The sequence below is a fragment of the Alosa alosa genome, chromosome 16, assembly GCF_017589495.1.
Source record: "Alosa alosa isolate M-15738 ecotype Scorff River chromosome 16, AALO_Geno_1.1, whole genome shotgun sequence".
Taxonomy (NCBI): Eukaryota; Metazoa; Chordata; class Actinopteri; order Clupeiformes; family Clupeidae; genus Alosa; species Alosa alosa.
In genome coordinates, this window is record NC_063204.1 from 23,623,442 (window position 1) to 23,641,582 (window position 18,141).

Below are 18,141 nucleotides of genomic sequence, written 5' to 3' on the forward strand. Positions count from 1 at the left end.
GACCTACCATCATCTGGACCTCCAGTGGCTTTGAGCGTTAATGTATTGTTATTGTTGTTGTGATATTTGATGTCATTACTATGCCAGGGTTAGGCTATAATTGTGTAGAGCCTCTAATGGCTCCATGGCTGAGTGGTGCGAATAACTGAGAGGTCTGACTGCAGTGCCTCTGATGGTCATTAGTCATGATGACCCTACAATGATCAAATGAGGCCGAATTAAGATTATGTTTTATTATCCTCCATTAAAATGACTATTGCTTAATTTGGGCAACTCCATACTTAACCACCTCTAGCCAATGTAGTAGTAGTAGTAGTAGTAGTAGTAGGAGGAGGTAGATTTCTGCCTCAGTTTCACTGTCTATGTTTCAATTCCAGTTTGTAGTGTGCTTGTTTCTGTTCCAGTTTGACTATTTCTGTTCCAGTTTGTAGTTCATTCCATGATGCCTCAAGGCTGAAGACGTAGGTGAATCTCAAGTAAAATAGCCTGTCTGCTGTGGAGCAGGAGGCAGCTGATTAGGAGATCATTGATTCTTTTGGATTAAAGTATGGTGGCCAAGAGTGGTCCTGGCTCATGTCTTTTTGTATTGACTTGCATTAGTCATCTTCACTGGAGAAGAAAGAGAAGTCTATACTAATTAGGTATAGGAATAAGCATGTTTTACTATGTTTTTTGGACGCAATTAAATAAAATCTAGAGGGCATTTTTTTCTTTTATGAAAACATCCTGGGATTTTAATTGATTTGTATTTGGAAAATGTAAGTTATTTTAAAAGCACAGAGCCACCAAACAAACACACACACATTAAATTAAATCAGATATTCTTAGTTCCATGAATTTCGAAGCCCCTGTTTTTGTTATCCCTGTAGTCCTTCTGTGGGGTCAATGCTCATATAAACTTCTAATAGTTCAACAGTTAATTATCAGCTATTGGAGTCAAGATGCTTGATAAACTATCCCAATTCTATACTGAACTCCCTGACTAAAAACTTTAGTCAAAACTACTGTGCATTATTACACTTCTCTGTGGAATACTCTGTTCTGATTGGCCAATGGAGGTGCTTGAAGGTCTGTTATTTCTAAATAACAGCACTGCTGAGCAAGAGTCAGTCTGCAGTTGAGGTTGCATTAGCATAATGTACTGGTGGACTTGGTGACGCAGCTGATAGTGTTGTTGGCTGTGAGCTAAGAGGTTGTGTAGGCGTTAGCGTCCTCGCTAACAGACTCTGACTGCACATTCAGTGCAGGCGGATAGCTGACCTAATATGCAAGGCCATCACAATTATGAGAGACATGGAGGCGAAAGTAGATGGATTTTTAAAAGGATGGGAGATTAAAAAAATGACATATGCTGGCTGAATCTCTCTCTCTCTCTCTCTCTCTCTCTCACTTTTTCTCTGTCTCTCCTTTTGCATCTTCAGAAAGCCCACATGTCATGGACTCTTTTGCTTGTTGCATGTGTCTTTTGTGTTGTTGCGCAACGCTGGCAGCTTAATTCTCATTCACTGAACCAGAGTCATGACCCCAATGTTATGTGGCGGCTTATAACTTCCTTGTGACTCCAAAGAGGGAAAAAACTTTTATTCTAGCTTTGGGCCAGAGATGGAATTAAGTGTAGCTGTGGGAGGCTACCTCTTTGAAACACAAACAAAGAAACAGACACAAACAAACACACACACACACACGCAATAACAAACAAACAGGCAACAGTGGGCCTTGGCCTCTCAGCAGTAGCCTTGTCCTTCACCATGGAAACGCTGTAAACAAACAGTTGGTGCTCCTCCGACTGTCTGTGTTTTGTCTAGGAGGCACACCTACAGCAGGGAAGGCCATAATGGGCTGATTAGAGACTGTCGGTAGTGAAAGGCAAGATAGTTATTTTACTAGAGGAGACATGCAATTAAACGGAATGTGGTAATAAGCTCAGCCTCAGCTGGGCGCTGTGCGAGTCGACTGCAGTAGTCTAGATTCCGCTGAGTAATTGGGCTCCGCTGATGTGAAATTAAGACGTGGACTCTTGCTCGGGTGTTTGTACTCTAAGCCTATAAATGTCTTTATTTCATAAATCAATCACTCTGTTGCCTGTAAGGCATAAAACACCCTTCTCTGCTTCTAATTACAGTGAGGTATCCATCATATCAAACAGGAGTCTGTGATCAATGTTGTCTGTAATAGTCGCTGGGTAGGTAGTTTAAATAGCAGCAAATGCAATATAGCAGAATATCAATTGCAGGAAAATGGCGAGTTTTCCCAGCCTGGTTTGTTGCAAACTGTGTGGGAGGATGTGTGGGCCAATAGCTCCCCTAACACAGAGAAGAAACACAGACCTTAGTACACACTTTAAAAACACACACACACACACACACACACACACAGACACACACACACACACACACACTTATGTAACTACACTCTAACATATCTGTGAGTATATCAGTGTTGACTCCATTGCAGAAATTGCTAGTGATTTACTGTCAAGGACCACAGCAATGGGTTTGCTCTGCATATATTGAACAGACAGTGACTCACCCTGCTTGTTTACCAGCAGTCAGAGGCTGTTTGTCATCTATGGACTGTAGTAGCCTTCTCACCTGATGAACTAGATCTGGACTAAATCTCCTGACCAGATTACTGGACAATGCTACCCATACTTAATTGTGTTTATTCGACAAGAGTGCATGCCTGTGTTGTTTGGAAGGTGTTTAATGTCTGGTCATAAAAAACACACACCGACTCACAAGCTGTCTGTTACACAGACAAACACGTGGAAAAACACCACATCCTTTGAGCAATGTGTATAGTCCCTGGAAGTCCGATAAGTCGCTTGGATCGGCTGGAATTTTGTTTTGATGGATTCGCTGCAGCAGAGTTAACGTCCAGCCTCTCCCCAAACAGAACCAAAGCCTCCCCCCGTCACTGCCCCTACCCCCTGCCTCCCTGTCAACACCACCTGTCCTGTTCACTGCCTATTCACTACCTCTCATGAATAGCTTAGTTGTCTTTTTGTCACAACTGCATGGTTTTTTTTGTCAATTGTGTGTAGGTATTTAGTTTGTTCATTTGTCAGCCGTTTGTTGTTGTCTGTTAAAGTATGTCAATGGTCATAAATCGGAAGCACAACTAGTCCCAGTTCCATGACTGATGACTTAAACAAATATCTCTCTAGGTCAGTCTTGTGGCTACTGTAGCTTGACACTCAGTTTAACACGCTCCGATGGGAGCTGTGGCTTGTACGGGTCACTGAAGAAGATGATGCGGATGCTCTCACTGGCTGACTAAGCTGCATTCTACAGCTAAGTGTTGAAAATGACCAAGTGGTGACTTTGGTGAGAATTTAAAGTGTTTTGGTGAGAATGTCAAAGTGTTTTCAACCCGCTAATGATCATCATAAAGAACAGCACGAAAGACTAGTGTTAAACCACGGCTTCCACTAATATTCCTCCATATTTTTCTCCTCTCCGCAGATAACTTTACTAAGATATTATCTTAACTTAGATAAACAGTTCTTATGAGAAGGCTATGTATAAGTAAGTATAATTATACTCTTTTGATCCCGTGAGGGAAATTTGGTCTCTGCATTTATCCCAATCCGTGAATTAGTGAAACACATACACACAGTGAACACACAGTGAGGTGAAGCACACACTAACCCGGAGCAGTGAGCTGCCTGCTACAGTGGCACTCGGGGAGCAGTGAGGGGTTAGGTGCCTTGCTCTATATGTGGGCATGGGAGAGCAGTGAGGGGTTAGGTGCCTTGCTCTATATGTGGGCATGGGAGAGCAGTGAGGGGTTAGGTGCCTTGCTCTATATGTGGGCATGGGAGAGCAGTGAGGGGTTAGGTGCCTTGCTCTATATGTGGGCATGGGAGAGCAGTGAGGGGTTAGGTGCCTTGCTCTATATGTGGGCATGGGAGAGCAGTGAGTGGTTAGGTGCCTTGCTCTATATGTGGGCATGGGAGAGCAGTGAGGGGTTAGGTGCCTTGCTCTATATGTGGGCATGGGAGAGCAGTGAGGGGTTAGGTGCCTTGCTCTATATGTGGGCATGGGAGAGCAGTGAGGGGTTAGGTGCCTTGCTCTATATGTGGGCATGGGAGAGCAGTGCTCAACCGCTTCCCCCGCCCACATTTTTCCTACTGGTCGGGGATCGAACTGGCAACTCTTCGGTTACTAGCCCGAAGCCCTAACCAGTAGGCCACGGCTGCCCCTAGATGAGACCACTGTGAAGTTAGTTTCACTTTGCCTATGCGCCCCTGACTATCAAAATACCAATGTGCTGTTTGAAGTTGCGCTGCTTGCTGTTAAAGAGAAAGACAGATGTCATTCTCATTGGTTTAAAGGATGTTACATCCCAAGTCACCCCTGACTGATTAAGAACAATCCTTTTGTGCCTGGTGCCCAGCGCTTGGATCACAAAATCACGGCATTAAATTAGTGAATATGGACTGGCCACGCTTTTAGTGTCTATAAACTGTGTGCCTCTGACCATCTGTCTCTGATCGCCAAGATAGGGCCTATCTTGTTGGGGTCCAGCTTTTCTGTGCCCTTATTGGTGCTAACTGTGATGTGAAACCATGCACTCAGCCTCACAGACCAACTGGCCGAGGTTATCACAGAAAGAGATGAATGAGCAGCCCCCTCCACCCTGTACTGTACCAGGCAGTGATGGTATAGAGAAAAAGTGCATTTGTGTGCAGCAACAGCCCCATCTAGTGGTTTGTTGTGCACTACATGTACTGTATTTGGAAATCGCCACAAGGATGCATTTGTCTCTCGTTTTGGTTTTCTAGTGCATGAAAAATATTCTTCATGTGTGACAATCTGTCAGATGTGTAGGTAATGATCCTGACAGACAGTGAGACAAAGACATTGGCTATTTAACAACAAGGTATTGAAGTGAAATGATTAAGTTTGACCTGCCAAATGATGTTCCTTTTAGGCAAATAGGAACAATGGGGTTGCACCAGCACAGTTCAAGGTAAAGGCCATCTCGCACAGTTAAATGTGAAGGACATCTTGCCATGTTGCATGTTGAGATTCATAAGTTCATCAGGATCAAATACATTAGTAAATGAAACAATCATTCTGATTCTTCCTTTTTAATAATGATTCATCTTTTTTCATGTATTTTCCTACTCCTTATTCCTATTTATCTTTGATCTGTGATCTAGCCTGGGTGAACCTAGACGAGATGGTTAGCAAATTTGAGTTTACTCTGCAGGTTGGTCTGGAAAGCAGCCCTTTGGCATCCGTTTCTGAATCACCAAAAACCCCGGAATGTGTATTTTCTTTGGAATTGAGTAAACAACTGCATTTAAAACCTTTGTTTACAAGAAAGATATATTTGCTACACGTCTGAAATGATTCGATTAGACTTTGATAAACAACAGTGCAGTCAGGGATTTCGCAGGAAGTTGTGTTTGCTAATAAATGTAAACATAAACATAAACACAGACACTTTTGTGCAAAAAACAGCACATTATATTTTAACCAAGGACCAAACAATACACACTTTTTGTACAGTGTATGTGTGATGGGTGAAGCACGTGTGGGGCACCCTGGGATGGGAGAAGTACGGCTGGTGGTTGCGCGAGGGACGCCAGTGTACGTGAAGTGCATGGGCAAGCTTCCCGAAGGGGAGGGCAGTGTGACGGAGTACCGTCACTACAGTTGAGTATGCGCTCTGACTGCCATACCAACGGGCCTGGCTCTTTGCCGTTGCGGTCAAGCTGCAGGATTAGTGCCCCGGAGACCCGGGTTCAAGACCGGGTGGGGTCACTGCTCTCTGCCTTCGCTACAGGGCTCCTTTCCAGACGACAGAAATTTGCTAACAGGTTTGTCTGGGTTCAGCCAGGCTTTCTATGATCATAACTGTCATCGCAACTTGTCAACAGGACTTGATAATAATCTCATAAACTGAACCTGTCTGTGGTATTGAAGGAGCTTCCCATTCTCCCCCTTTAATGGTTAATGCTTTTCACCACTAGATGGAAACACAGGACATGTTTCTATTCACTAGACTCATTACCAGTTTGCTGTAATCCTTATTAAAATAACAACTAGGATTATTTTAACAATTATGTAAGTTCAATTTGCTTTCGAATTCCTCTGGAAAGCACCCTGGATAATACATAATACATGGCTGTAAAATCATGATTGAATTCCTTGCAGGGGTGAGCTGGGAGTGTAAGCCCTAGATGGCCTTCTCTCAGACCTCAGAGGCCTGGTGGGGTTGTTAGTGAGACGCCTCAAGTGAAACAGAAACCTCTCCTCCAGTATCCTGGGGACATGCCTACATGTCTACATATTGGCCAGAAGCCGGTAAGCAGTAAGCAAAGCTGTGCAACACCACAACAGAGCCACAGTATTCACAGTGAGGTTCAGTCATTTGTCTCAGAGTCAGAGATTGAGTCTTGTGTTCTAGCCTATTGCATATAAACTACAATGTAGTCAACAATCTGTTTACGCTCACTTGTGATGAGACAGATATTTTATTTTGCTATATGAATTGTAGATAGAAATCCCCTGTCTTCCTGATGGTAAGTGACAGTGCAATTCAGTTAGCATTTATCACCATCACCATTTGGATGACAGCCAGGTGTGGAGACAATTCGATTAGTGGCATTTCATTTAAAAGCCCATCCTAGTTCTGATGGGAGCTCGGGTCTGCTGTGTGTGGGCTGTTCTGTCCTCAGGTAAGCGGATGACCGTCAGACTGACAGGTGGGTGTCTGCTCTACTGATGTGGGACAGACAGAACACCTGCCCTCTGTCTTCTGGTGATCTCTACGCTTTGTGTGTGTGTGTGTGTGTGTGTGTGTGTGTGTGTGTGTGTGTGTGTGTGTGAGATTGGTCTTTGGCTCACACATACATCAATCATTTGTGATATCCTGGACCCACTTTGCAGTAATACTTGATTACAATATGCAGGATCACTGGCTGCTGGCCTAGTCATCCCCTGGATACTGGAATCTCCACTGCCAATCAGAATCTGTCACCCAGAGCACTAATACTTCACTGTCTTTAGAGTGAAGCAGCAGTAGGCCTCATCTATCTTATTTTTGCTTGGCTGCAGCCACAATGACCCTGTATGGGTGCACCCTGTACACAGTATGAGCAGAATGGCCTAATTCGTCTTGCCACTCCTACTGTGTGTTTATGTAAGTTAGTGTGTGTGTGTGTGTGTGATGTCACCTCTGTCACGGGACACACTGGTTCCTTTACCCTCTGGCCGCACTTGGCAGCCTGGTCCTACTTCCCCCCTCCAGCTGTGCCCGGACCCTCTCTATCTGATCATCACACACACAAACTCTCTCTCTTTTTCTATCTCTCTCTCTCTCTCTCACTCACACACACACACACACACACACACACACACACACACATATACACGCACTCATACACACAGACACATACAGTATACTCTTCTCCTCTCTCTCTTTCTCTCTCTGTCTTTCTCTCTCTCTCTCTCACTCTCACTCTTTCCGTGCGGGTGCATGTTAATTCCTTCTCCCTCCCCGCTCCTCGGTGGCTGCCGTTGCCAGGCTGCGGCTAAATAAACAGTGTGGCGCGTGGCCCCTCTGAGCGAGCGGGCCGCAGGCAGCTGACTGGCCGACGCCGCCCACCCATGCGCGTGCGTGTGTGTGTGTGTGTGTGTGTGTGTGTGTGTGACGTGGTGACATCATGTGCCCTGCTAGCCCTTATCGGAGCGGCCTGACCGTCCCACGACCCCCTCCTAAAAAGGGGGTGCCGCCACCATCGTTAGCTCCATCTTTGGTGTCGGATGGATGCGAGTGTGGAGGAAGGAGGGTTGTCTCCTCTTCTTTTTACCACACTCTCTTTTCCAGAGCCTTGGTAATTCTTAGGTGACGTACTTTGAGTATGTCCATACGTCCATACGTGTGCATATGTGTGCACAGCTGTCATCTGATCTGAGGGTCATTGTGAGTCCTTCTGCCTTTCTCTCATTGTACTCTGCTTCTTTCTCTTATTCTCTCTCTCTCTCTCTCTCTCTCTCTCTCTTCCTCTCCAAGAAATCTGTCCATTTGACAACCTGCTCATTTTTTACCATCCTCATTTTACCATCCACTCAATTTCTTACGTAAATAAACACAAGTTCCATTACCTGCATTTGAAATGGACACTGCGAAAACTCAGTCATCACACAAGGCATGTCAGTATACAGTGGGACCATCACGGATGATATTTTCAATATCCAGTGGACTCACTTAAAAAGACTGGCAGATTTGTCCAAATACCAGAAGAAATGTATGTACATGTAGTATCCCTGTGGCGAGTACCTTGTTCTATAACCTGCATGTAGGCTACATGAGAATGATATGAACTCTCTGTGTTAGAGAGAGTACTCGTGTGTCTAATATGTCTACACAATATGCTTAAGAAACATGGGCAAAGCTTTTGCTCTGTCTACAACTGGTCTTAAGTGGTGTGATTGTGTGTGTGTGTGTGTGTGAGAGAGAGAGAGAGAGAGTGTGTGTGTGTGTGTGTGTTTACTTCTGTGAGTGGGACTTATGCAACAGAGGCCAGCTCATCCATGTCGCCAGCAGTCAGACAGCGTAGTTAATTATAGGAATGGTGTTTGTTACTCCAGAGAGAATGAGCCCAGATCCAGTTCACCTCTGACCCGGTTCCGATGCACTCTTGCACAGTCGCTTGCTACTTTCCCTCCTGTGGTACCAACAGACATGCGGATAGATGAGACCCCAGGGATGCTGGGGTACAAGAATGGAGATGAGTGTGTGTCCCCATAAACCCCCACACTCACACACACGCACGCACACACACATGCACACACACACACACACACACACACACACACACACGCGCACACACACAGACAGTCTGGTCCCTCAGGACGTGCTTGTTTGTTTTCTTAGCTGAGGATCTGGATGGCATTGAGTGATTATGGACCTCTACTGCGAAGCGGCACGTAGGTCAGACCCCCCAGAGAGAGAGAAAGAGAGAGGAGTAGAGTATATGTGTCTGTGTATGAGTGCGTGTATATATGTGTGTGTGTGTGTGTGAGAGAGCGGGCTCAGCACAACGGGCTCAGCACAGCCATGCAAACTATGAATATGACCACCAGGCCTAAACACATCTCCACTATGTTTGTGCAATTAACGGCTCAACAGATTAGATCCGTCCCCTGTCATTATTATCAATTATGTAATAAATGAAAGGTTCCAGGCTCTCCTCTCTGTCCCACACCTGAATTAAACCTGTCTGATGTCAGCTAGTACTTCTTTCTTGTTGTGTCCTTCTGGTTGTGGTAGATAACAATATGTGTTTTAATAATTAAAGTCATAATAATAATTAGAAACCAGTCTTCACAATATCTTCCCAGACCGAGGTTCCCACATAATTCTTCCTTTTCTGTGGAGGCCTGTGTTACACGTAAAGACACCTTGTCCATGGACCTTGATACAGTATTTACACTGGCACAACGTCTACAGTCAAACATAAGCATCTCACAGCCAATGCAGTATTGTAGTGTTCTTCCTTATTAAGACAGTGCAAGCAAAGGGTGCTGGGGTGAAGGCTTTAGCATGTGTTAGGTCCTCATTTTGAGAAGGTGGTGTAGGTTGTGGTGGTGGTGGTGGTGGTGGGGAGGTGTAGTTATCTTCAACCTGGTGTCTAATGTGTAAGAGAATCAGAGAGAGGTGAGCAGGAGATAGGCAGCAAGAGTCACAATGACGCTTTCGAATGATGACTCATTCAAACGACACTGTCCTTTAGTGGCCTGAGTTTTGGGTCACTACACTGATGTGGTCTATTCCTGCATGCATGCATCACATCAGTCCTCAGGCTCCTCGGTCAAATCCCACAATTCCACAGGAGTTGACCTTGTCTTTTCCGCTGGATTAAAAATGAAAGGACATGCCATCAGAGAGGACTCTCAAATACTTCTTCCGGAGGTTTGGGACACATGCAAGGACACGAATGTGCCCACACACACTCATAGGGAAATTATCACATGTCTCTGCATGCGCACACACCCCATTACCCTGTATCTGTCTTTCTCTCTGTCCTCTCTGTTCTATCTCTCTATCTCTCTCTCCTTCTCGCTGTCTCATTCTCTGCCTTGCTGTGATGGTGTCAGAAACATCACACCTCACCTCAGCTAAGCCTTCCCGACAGATGAGCCATCACTGAGACGGTACAGGTGTCCACCACCACCTGCCGTCTCCATCCTGCATCACAGCTCTCCGCTGAAATGCTCGCCGCTGTTGCTGTGGTGACGCCTTCTGTGTCTCCTCAACCGGCTGTTTTTATGTACCATCTGAGCTGTATTGTGTGTGACATTAACCAAACGGTATTTTTTTTTTTAAAGGTAGGTAAGGGAGTGAGGTGTCGTCATCCCGTCTGTGTAAAGTAGGGCAGTCTTGTTAGTGTGCGACCTTTGCAATTAATGACAATAATTGTTGACATGGCATTTTGTTGTGGCCTTATCGCAAGCGAAAAACGTGGCCAGACATGAAAGATACCAAGGCTCATCTTTCTCTCTCTTTTCTCATTCATCCTCCCATCCTCCCCTCCAGCTCTGTCTCTCTCTATCTCACTTGTTCTCTTTATCTCAGCCTTCTTCATGTGGGTGATATTTTGCATGTTTCAAATGATTGAACTGTAATTATGCCGACAGGATCATAGCTCGAAAAAGAGAAGTGACAGTTTGAAGGTGACCCTGAAGTAGGAAAAAAAACTCTCAGCTTAGCGGCAAAGTGAACTACCGAGGCAACCGTGGCCTACTGGTTAGCGCTTCAGACTTGTAACTGGAGGGTTGCCGGTTCGAACTCTGACCAGTAGGCACGCCTGAAGTGCCCTTGAGCAAGGCACCTAACCCCTCACTGCTCCCCTAGTGCTGCTGTTGTTGCAGGCAGCTCATAAGGCCAGGATTAGTGTGTTTGGGATAAATGCAGAGACCAAATTTCCCTCACGGGATCAAAAGAGTATATATACTTATACTATACATACCAAGCTAGCTCTCTTTTATAGTGCTACAGTCACCTGGCCAATAGCATCATTTTTGTTTTGTTATTTTACTGCACTGGTTTTACCATCTGGTGAATGTATAATTGGTTAACAGCCATACAGTATCTGTGAAGAACAGAGCAATGACTTTCATGGACGTCAGATTGGTCTTTGAGGCTCAACTTCACTCTCAGTCTCTTCTCAGTCTCTCTAAGCCTCTCTCATTCATTCATTCATTCATTCATACATTCATTCACTGACTCACTCACTCATTCACTCTCTTACTTACTGGCTTACTCTCAGACATAGTCACTCACTCACTCACTCACTCGTGTATGCCCTCAAATAAAAACGCACACAAACACATTCACTGATTCACTCACTCATGCCCTCACTTGTTCATTCACTGACTCATTGTCTTTTTCAGGCTCTCTGTCTCTCTCAGGGCCAGATGTACGTACATTTGCGAACATAGCGTTATCAGTGCCATGGACAAACCGCAGATTGCGAACGTTGTCAGACCCAAGTTTACATCGTAGACTATTTATCAAACTGTCAATCCATAGTGTAAACTGCGCCTTTCTCTGCCTTTCTCCGCCAATAAACGCAATTTACGAATGTCCACAACTGAATGGCAGAGCCTACATACAAGCCCAGTTGAATGAAGTTCACTGATGACAACATTAAAAAGAATCAAACGTTTAGCGATCATGAAATAATACCATACATGATAAGATGTCAACAAGCAGGGAGATAATGAAGATCAGTAGTTCTACTCAAACTACTTGTGCACGTAGGCTATGGAAAATTGGTCAAATCTAGCAAGTAGGAAAGTTTAAGTGAATAACGTGAAAGTGAAAGTAAGACATTCGAAAGGCCAACGAAAGTTAAGGTTGCTTTTTATAGTACAAATACTTACAAAACTGGTGCTCTAAATAGTGATTCTGTTGTCTTTGAAAGGTTCTCTTATTGACGCATAGAACTGCAATTTGGATTAACACCTGCTTTTACAAGGTGGAAGTATTTAGGCGCAGAATAGACGTGCACTTTCAGGAGCAGTCTTTGTACATACCCGGAATACATAATTAGGCGCTCTCTACGCTTCCCCTCCCATCTTTTGACGCTAAACTCCCACTTTCTCCTGGATCCTCCCATGAATGCATATGCATGACACGAAAAACGCAATAAGCCATTTTCAGCTCCCACGACAGGCAATTTGCGCTTTTTCATCATTGTGGCCTGTTTGTACATACCTCGTAATGATTTTACACGCACGTTGCGAAACAAATACGCCTGAAGTGGGTGCAAAAGCGTTAGTACATCTGGCCCTCTGTCCCTTGCCTTCTCCCTCTTAAGTGTTAATGGAGCCTCCAATTGTGTTTCGGTTCCAGCAGCACCCGTCTTTGTTCGCTCCGTCATGTCGAGTCTGGGGCTTTGAGAGAGTCGGGGAGCCGGTCAAGATTTTGGCGGATTAGTTCGACCCCTGCCACACCAGTGTAGGCTTTCTAAAAATCATTTCAGGGCCCGACGAGCAGTGTGTGTGTGTGTGTGTGTGCGGCCGAGGGGAAGTAATTGAATCAAAGGCACTTTAATTCCCACATACGTGAGATGCCCGCCGAGACGAGACAAGATGCCCGGGCTATTTGCTGGCGCTAGCCCACTCTCATTCAATTTGAGTGTGCTGACTGGAAACGCTCCCTTTACTTAGCCATCAATATGCAGGCTGTACTCTACTCCACTTATGAGAAAGACTGTTAGTCCCTACAATGGCATCCATCTTAGATGCTATTGTATGAACTATGAAATAGTTAAATAGTTATTTCCATGTAGCTAAGATGCTTCAGGAGAGAGTGGAGTGCTCCTTTGGCTTGTTTTGCTGTCAGTGCTTCCATTTTACCCCTAAATCTCATCTCTAAGTGGATCATGAGTGTGACTCCACAGTAACTGCATCACAAGACCCATAAGTTGGAGGCAGAGAGCAAAGCACTTTCAGGGCACAGGGAGACAGACCTGCTGTTTTTTTTTCTTCTTGAGCTTGCCCTGTAGCGCAGCAGAGGCAGAAACACACTGTGGATCACTGTGCGAATGTGGGTCAATGATCGGTCTTGTGACACCCCCTGTAAGTGACGGGACAGGAACACAGTGGGTCTGTTACGGATCTGCCCAGGGTGGCACATTATTGTGTCCAGTGGCGGTTTTAAATAAAGGTCACCTGGCTCACGTTCTCACCTGGACAGACAGGTAAGGGAAGTTGCCAGCAAACCGCAGATGAATAATGCAGCCGCCCTGAAAAGTTAATGACCATATGGACCAAACACACACCAGAACACTCAACACACTCAGCCCCATCCCCAACATGCAATCAGACATAAACTCACAAACCACAGACCGAAAAAGACACCATTAACTGAACCCGCAACATATTTAAAAGTTGTGAACAATTATCAGTATTTCATTCCATATTGCATGGAGTTTCCTTCTGAGAAAATATGTATCTTGTCTGCAGCTCAGTTACCTGCAGAGCATATCTCTGGGTTTCTGTGTGGTACATTTTTGGCTCACCCTATTATAAACACCTTGTGCAGACTTCATGTTTAATGTTTCCTCCATACAGAACACTGTGGCATTGTTATGAAATGTGAGAGCGGCCTGTTTCCAAATAGCGGCGATCAGATTTTGCTATTTTGCTCTGCTTGTGTGGGGCCGGCGCTCCAGGATGCCAGCGGGTAATTAAGGCCGTCGAAATCCTGTGTTATTGTTTCTGATTCCTATTCTCCCCCCTGCACCGCAATCAAACAAGCATCACATACTCCTAAGAGGGCTGAAGAAGGAGAGAAGCTGGTGCTTTGTGGAATTACAGGCTTGCCGTAGCGCCGTTTTCTCTGAGTGCGTCGCAACTGGAATGGAGTGGAGAGAGAGAGACAGAGAGAGAGAGAGAAATAGAGAGAGAGAGAGAGAGAGAGAGATCATTAGCGTCAGAGGCACCAAACAAAGCCTCTTGCTCTGTGTGGTCTCAGTGCGCCTGTGAAGCTTTCCGGAACAAATATGCCCCTTTCTCCCTTTCTATCCCTCTCTTGCATCTCCTCCTGCCTCTCTCTCTCTCTCTCTTCTTTCTCTCTCTGACCCCCCACCGACCCCCCTACAAGACGCACGGCGTTGCCAAAGCTCAGCCATGCAGACATTTTCCAAGAAGCAAAGAGATTTTCCATTAATATATCTAAGATCAGATCTGAGATTTGAGCCCTGGCCCCTGGGCACAGCTGACTACTGACTCTCTTTCTCTCTCTCTGTCTCTCTCTCTCCCCCTCCAACCCTCTCCCCCCTGGCACAAACGACCTGAGAAAGCCACTCATAGCCAGAGAATGGGTGGTGGCAGGGGCTCGAGGGACAAGAACAACTAAGGACTCGCTCAATAAGTCAAGTGTTGTGGGTAAATGGAACAGTGGGGAAAGTAGGGCGAGTATAACTTTGTTAAGCGTTTCTCACTGTAATTATATGATTGTTTTGTCAGTCTGTTAGTAAATGGCTACCAAGGATGAGGACCCTTGTATTGTGTGTGTGGATGGGGACCACCCAGACTCACTGTCACTGACTCCTGGCCAGTGGGGGCTGGAGAGTGTGGGGAGGGGGGAAGTTAAATGGGGGGTAAAGAAGTAGTGCATGTAGGGGTGCGGGTGTGATGGTTGTTAAAGGAAGTGTGCGTATCCTATGGGTTGTTACTATGTTACTGCATGTGGTGTGTGTGTGTGTGTGTGTGTGTGTGTGTGTGCATTTTATACATTATAGGAATAGTCAAGTAAACCTTTTGTCACCTCTTTCAATAAGCCTCTCTGTCGTTAAACTGCCCGACTATGCTTGTGATTAACATTTACCGCCCATGTGACATTCACACAAAACATGGACACATGCACACACACACACACACACACACACACACACACACACACACACACACACACACACACACACACACACTCATTTGTGCACATGCACACACACACACACACACACACACACACAAGCAATTTGAGTGGCTGGTCCACAAGTGGAGTGTGAGAGAGTAGAGTAGTGTAGTGTAGAGGGAGGGAGCAGGGGGGACTCATGCAGCCAATCACAGCCAGAGTCCCATCGCACAGGGGTTGGTTTCCTTTTACAGTCTCTCAGCAACGCAGGCTATTTTAAAGAAACACCACACTTCCTCACACATGCACACACCAGCAACACCCAGCAACACCCCCCTCCCCACACACACACAACCATGCGCTCACACACACATGCACACACAGCTGAACCTGACAGTGTGGTCTAAGGACAACATATGGGCTGCCTCTGAATCTGAGCGGTGAGGGTTGGAGAGAGATAGAGAGACCGAGAGAGAGTGAGAAAGAAGGAAAAGAAAGGAAAGAAGACTTGAATGTGCTAAGGTGGCTTGGAGAGCGACAAGGCATAACTTGCACTTGATCTTGACTGGGCGGATGGGAGTGTTTGGTGATGTCGACTTGACCGTCCTGACGTGCCTGGAAAAGGAGCATCTGACTCTCTGGCTGCGTTGGCACCCACGTGGAGCTTAGCCGGCACTTTCTATCCTGGCCACCTGTCCACTTAGTCCCTGGATCAGCCGCTAAGTCCGCCACTGGAGCAGGACGAGCCCGACTGCACTGACCTGAGGTCTGCCACATCTGAACAGAGAGAGAGAGAGAGAGAGAGAGAGAGAGAGAGAGAGAGTGTGTATGTGTATACTTCCTACAAACGCTTCAGAGATTCAAATGGTCTCTCTCTCTCTGTCAGTAAACCTAATTTGAATCGGATTTGAATTGAACTGCTGTAGGCAGAGGGGAGAGAGCTGGAACAAGACACAGGAAACAACACAGAGAAGACAACTCCTAGAGCAAGAGAAAAGGGGAAAAAAGGAAAGTGAGACACAGAGTCCCAGAGGTCAGTCTCTGGTAATTCCGTTGGATTTTATTCCCGGCAGGTCCGGCATGCTTTTCTCCGCCGGCACGGTCATCAGCCGCCCACGGTCCCGCGGAGCCCCATGAAGCGCTTCAGCAGCTTGCGGGGGAACAAGAAGCGCAAGGAGCAGGATGGACGCACCGGGCGACGCCAGTCTGAGCCGCACGGCCTCCTGGCGGCTGGCACCGGCAGGCGTGCCTCACAGCCCAGCGTGCCATCCTCGTTGTCCTTCTGCAACCCGCGCGCAGGTAAGGGGCGACACAAGGGGTCACAACACTGACACAACTATCTGATGTTGTGTGTTTTGGTCAGCCTTGAGCCCTGTTGACTTTTGTTGAGGCAATCGCAAACGGAGACACTTGGCTTGATAGGCAGCCAGTGGTAGAGCCCACATTTTTTTTAATGCATTCAGATTTACGCCGGACCAAATTCACGTCTAATTTCACAGGCTGTCGTGAAGCACTAAATGATATCCTCCTAGTAGAGTCACCTCAAGCGGGGTCTGTTTTTTAAACGACTGCTTTTGAAAACCGTTCAGTGACAGTAGCGCCACTCAGCGTCTTCAAAGTAACCGCTACAGGGCGTGAGAATGATGTATGTTGTGATGCCACCTATCGCGTAACGGTCATTAGCATAATTGGTGGGTTGCGTGCCAACACACAGAGAAGCGTCTGTGTGGAGACCCATGAGCCGTGCCAGAGAGGTCCTCTGCCTGGGGGATATGGTGACAGGAAGTGGACTGACCAGTAGTTAGCGGCGGTGGCTTTTATAGTTGCGTTCAATAGCCTCTTAGTCCCCGACCCTTGTCTCCAAATGGCTGATGGGAATTAAGCCTATCAAATGCTAATGGTTTGGATGGCGGCGTGGATTGGTGTTGGCACCGATGTGTTGTTATGGTAATCGGAGCTGAGGGAATTTGTCTCTCTGGCGTGTATGAAACGGGCGATTATTGGTTCTCTGAAACGAGAGACAATTGTTGGTTCACTGAAAAAATACACTGCATGCCAAGTGTGCATTCATTTTGTAGACATTTAGTGTTCTTTCTTAGAAACACACACACACACACACACACACAAATGTGTAGATTATCACACATAAACAAGGAAAAAGTATAGTTCTAAATTGCTGTTGAAATGTCAATAGTCACTGTGGTTTTGGAAAAGAACTTTTTTAACTGCTCTTTGATTACTGAAATCACCATATTGTCAGTACATGAAAATGCTTGAATATCTGATATGTGGTTCTTGAAAATGCATCTCAGTTACTGATCCATTATGCAACCACATGTTTCCAAGGGGGACTACACGCACCACACATTAGGAGATTGGGCCGTAGGAAGGCTTACACTTATTCTCCGTTAGCAGACTGCTCCATATCATAATCCTATTATTCCTCTTGTGTAGATTACCCAGTGGGGGTGACTGAGGAATAAATCCATTATGGTATAGTGAGAGAGAGAGAGATGTGGAGAGAAATAAGACAGAAGGAGAGAAAGAGAGATAGAGAAAGCAGTAGTAAAGAAAGTGTGAGAGGGAAAACAAGAGCACACGTTCAAGACTAAGAAAGATCCTGAAAGAGCTAGACAACAGAGACAAAGACCGAAAGACACAGACCAAGAGAGTTACAAAAAAGTGATGAGAACTATATAGAGAGCAAGAGCCTTTTTTTTTACAGAGAGCTCCATTAAAACATTGCACCTGATGACCTGGATACCTGCCTTTAGCTCTGACCCACTAAAAGAGGTGCAGGCGAGTGATGACCGGGTAGGATGATATGAGGGCCTGGTTATATAATACGGTCCAGATTAGCACTGCACTGTGCACTGTGGAGTGCCCAGCCTATTTTTTTGGCAGAAAGTCAGACTGTGACATGGCATATCTTAATTGCTTGTTTGGCTTTGGAATGTCATTGCCCTGTGGTGTTGTTTGGCCTTCGCCGTGTTTGCTCTTTTTTTAGTTTTTTCAAACGGCGTAAGCAGATGTAAGAATGTCAAACAAAGAAGAGTAAATTCCAGGGAAGGGAGATAAGGGCTGCTGCTTTGTTATTGTAAACATGGCCACCATGAACTCTAAACTTTACCTGGAATTTGCTGTGTGGGTTGTAATTCAGAGAAATGGTCTAGAACAAGTAGAAATACGAGGGTTTGGTGTGGATGGATGTATTATAATGGCATAGCAGGTTGCTAGGTGAACCATTAAAATTAG

At 45.7% G+C, this 18,141-nt stretch overlaps 1 protein-coding gene across 3 annotated transcripts in view; it reads left to right on the plus strand.

The window, feature by feature from the left end:
• The window catches only part of prkag2a (protein kinase, AMP-activated, gamma 2 non-catalytic subunit a), a 73,739-nt gene that overhangs the window by 18,869 nt on the left and 36,729 nt on the right, over positions 1-18,141 (plus strand). Inside the window, exon 1 of one of the 3 annotated variants that reach the window (XM_048265731.1) lies at positions 15,434-16,185. The exons of the other annotated variants lie outside the window; for them this stretch is intronic. Within the exon in view, the coding sequence (XP_048121688.1) occupies positions 16,020-16,185 (166 nt within the window). The 5' untranslated portion in view covers positions 15,434-16,019. Of the gene's footprint in view, positions 1-15,433; positions 16,186-18,141 lie in introns of those variants that run through there. 3 annotated transcript variants of the gene reach the window in all.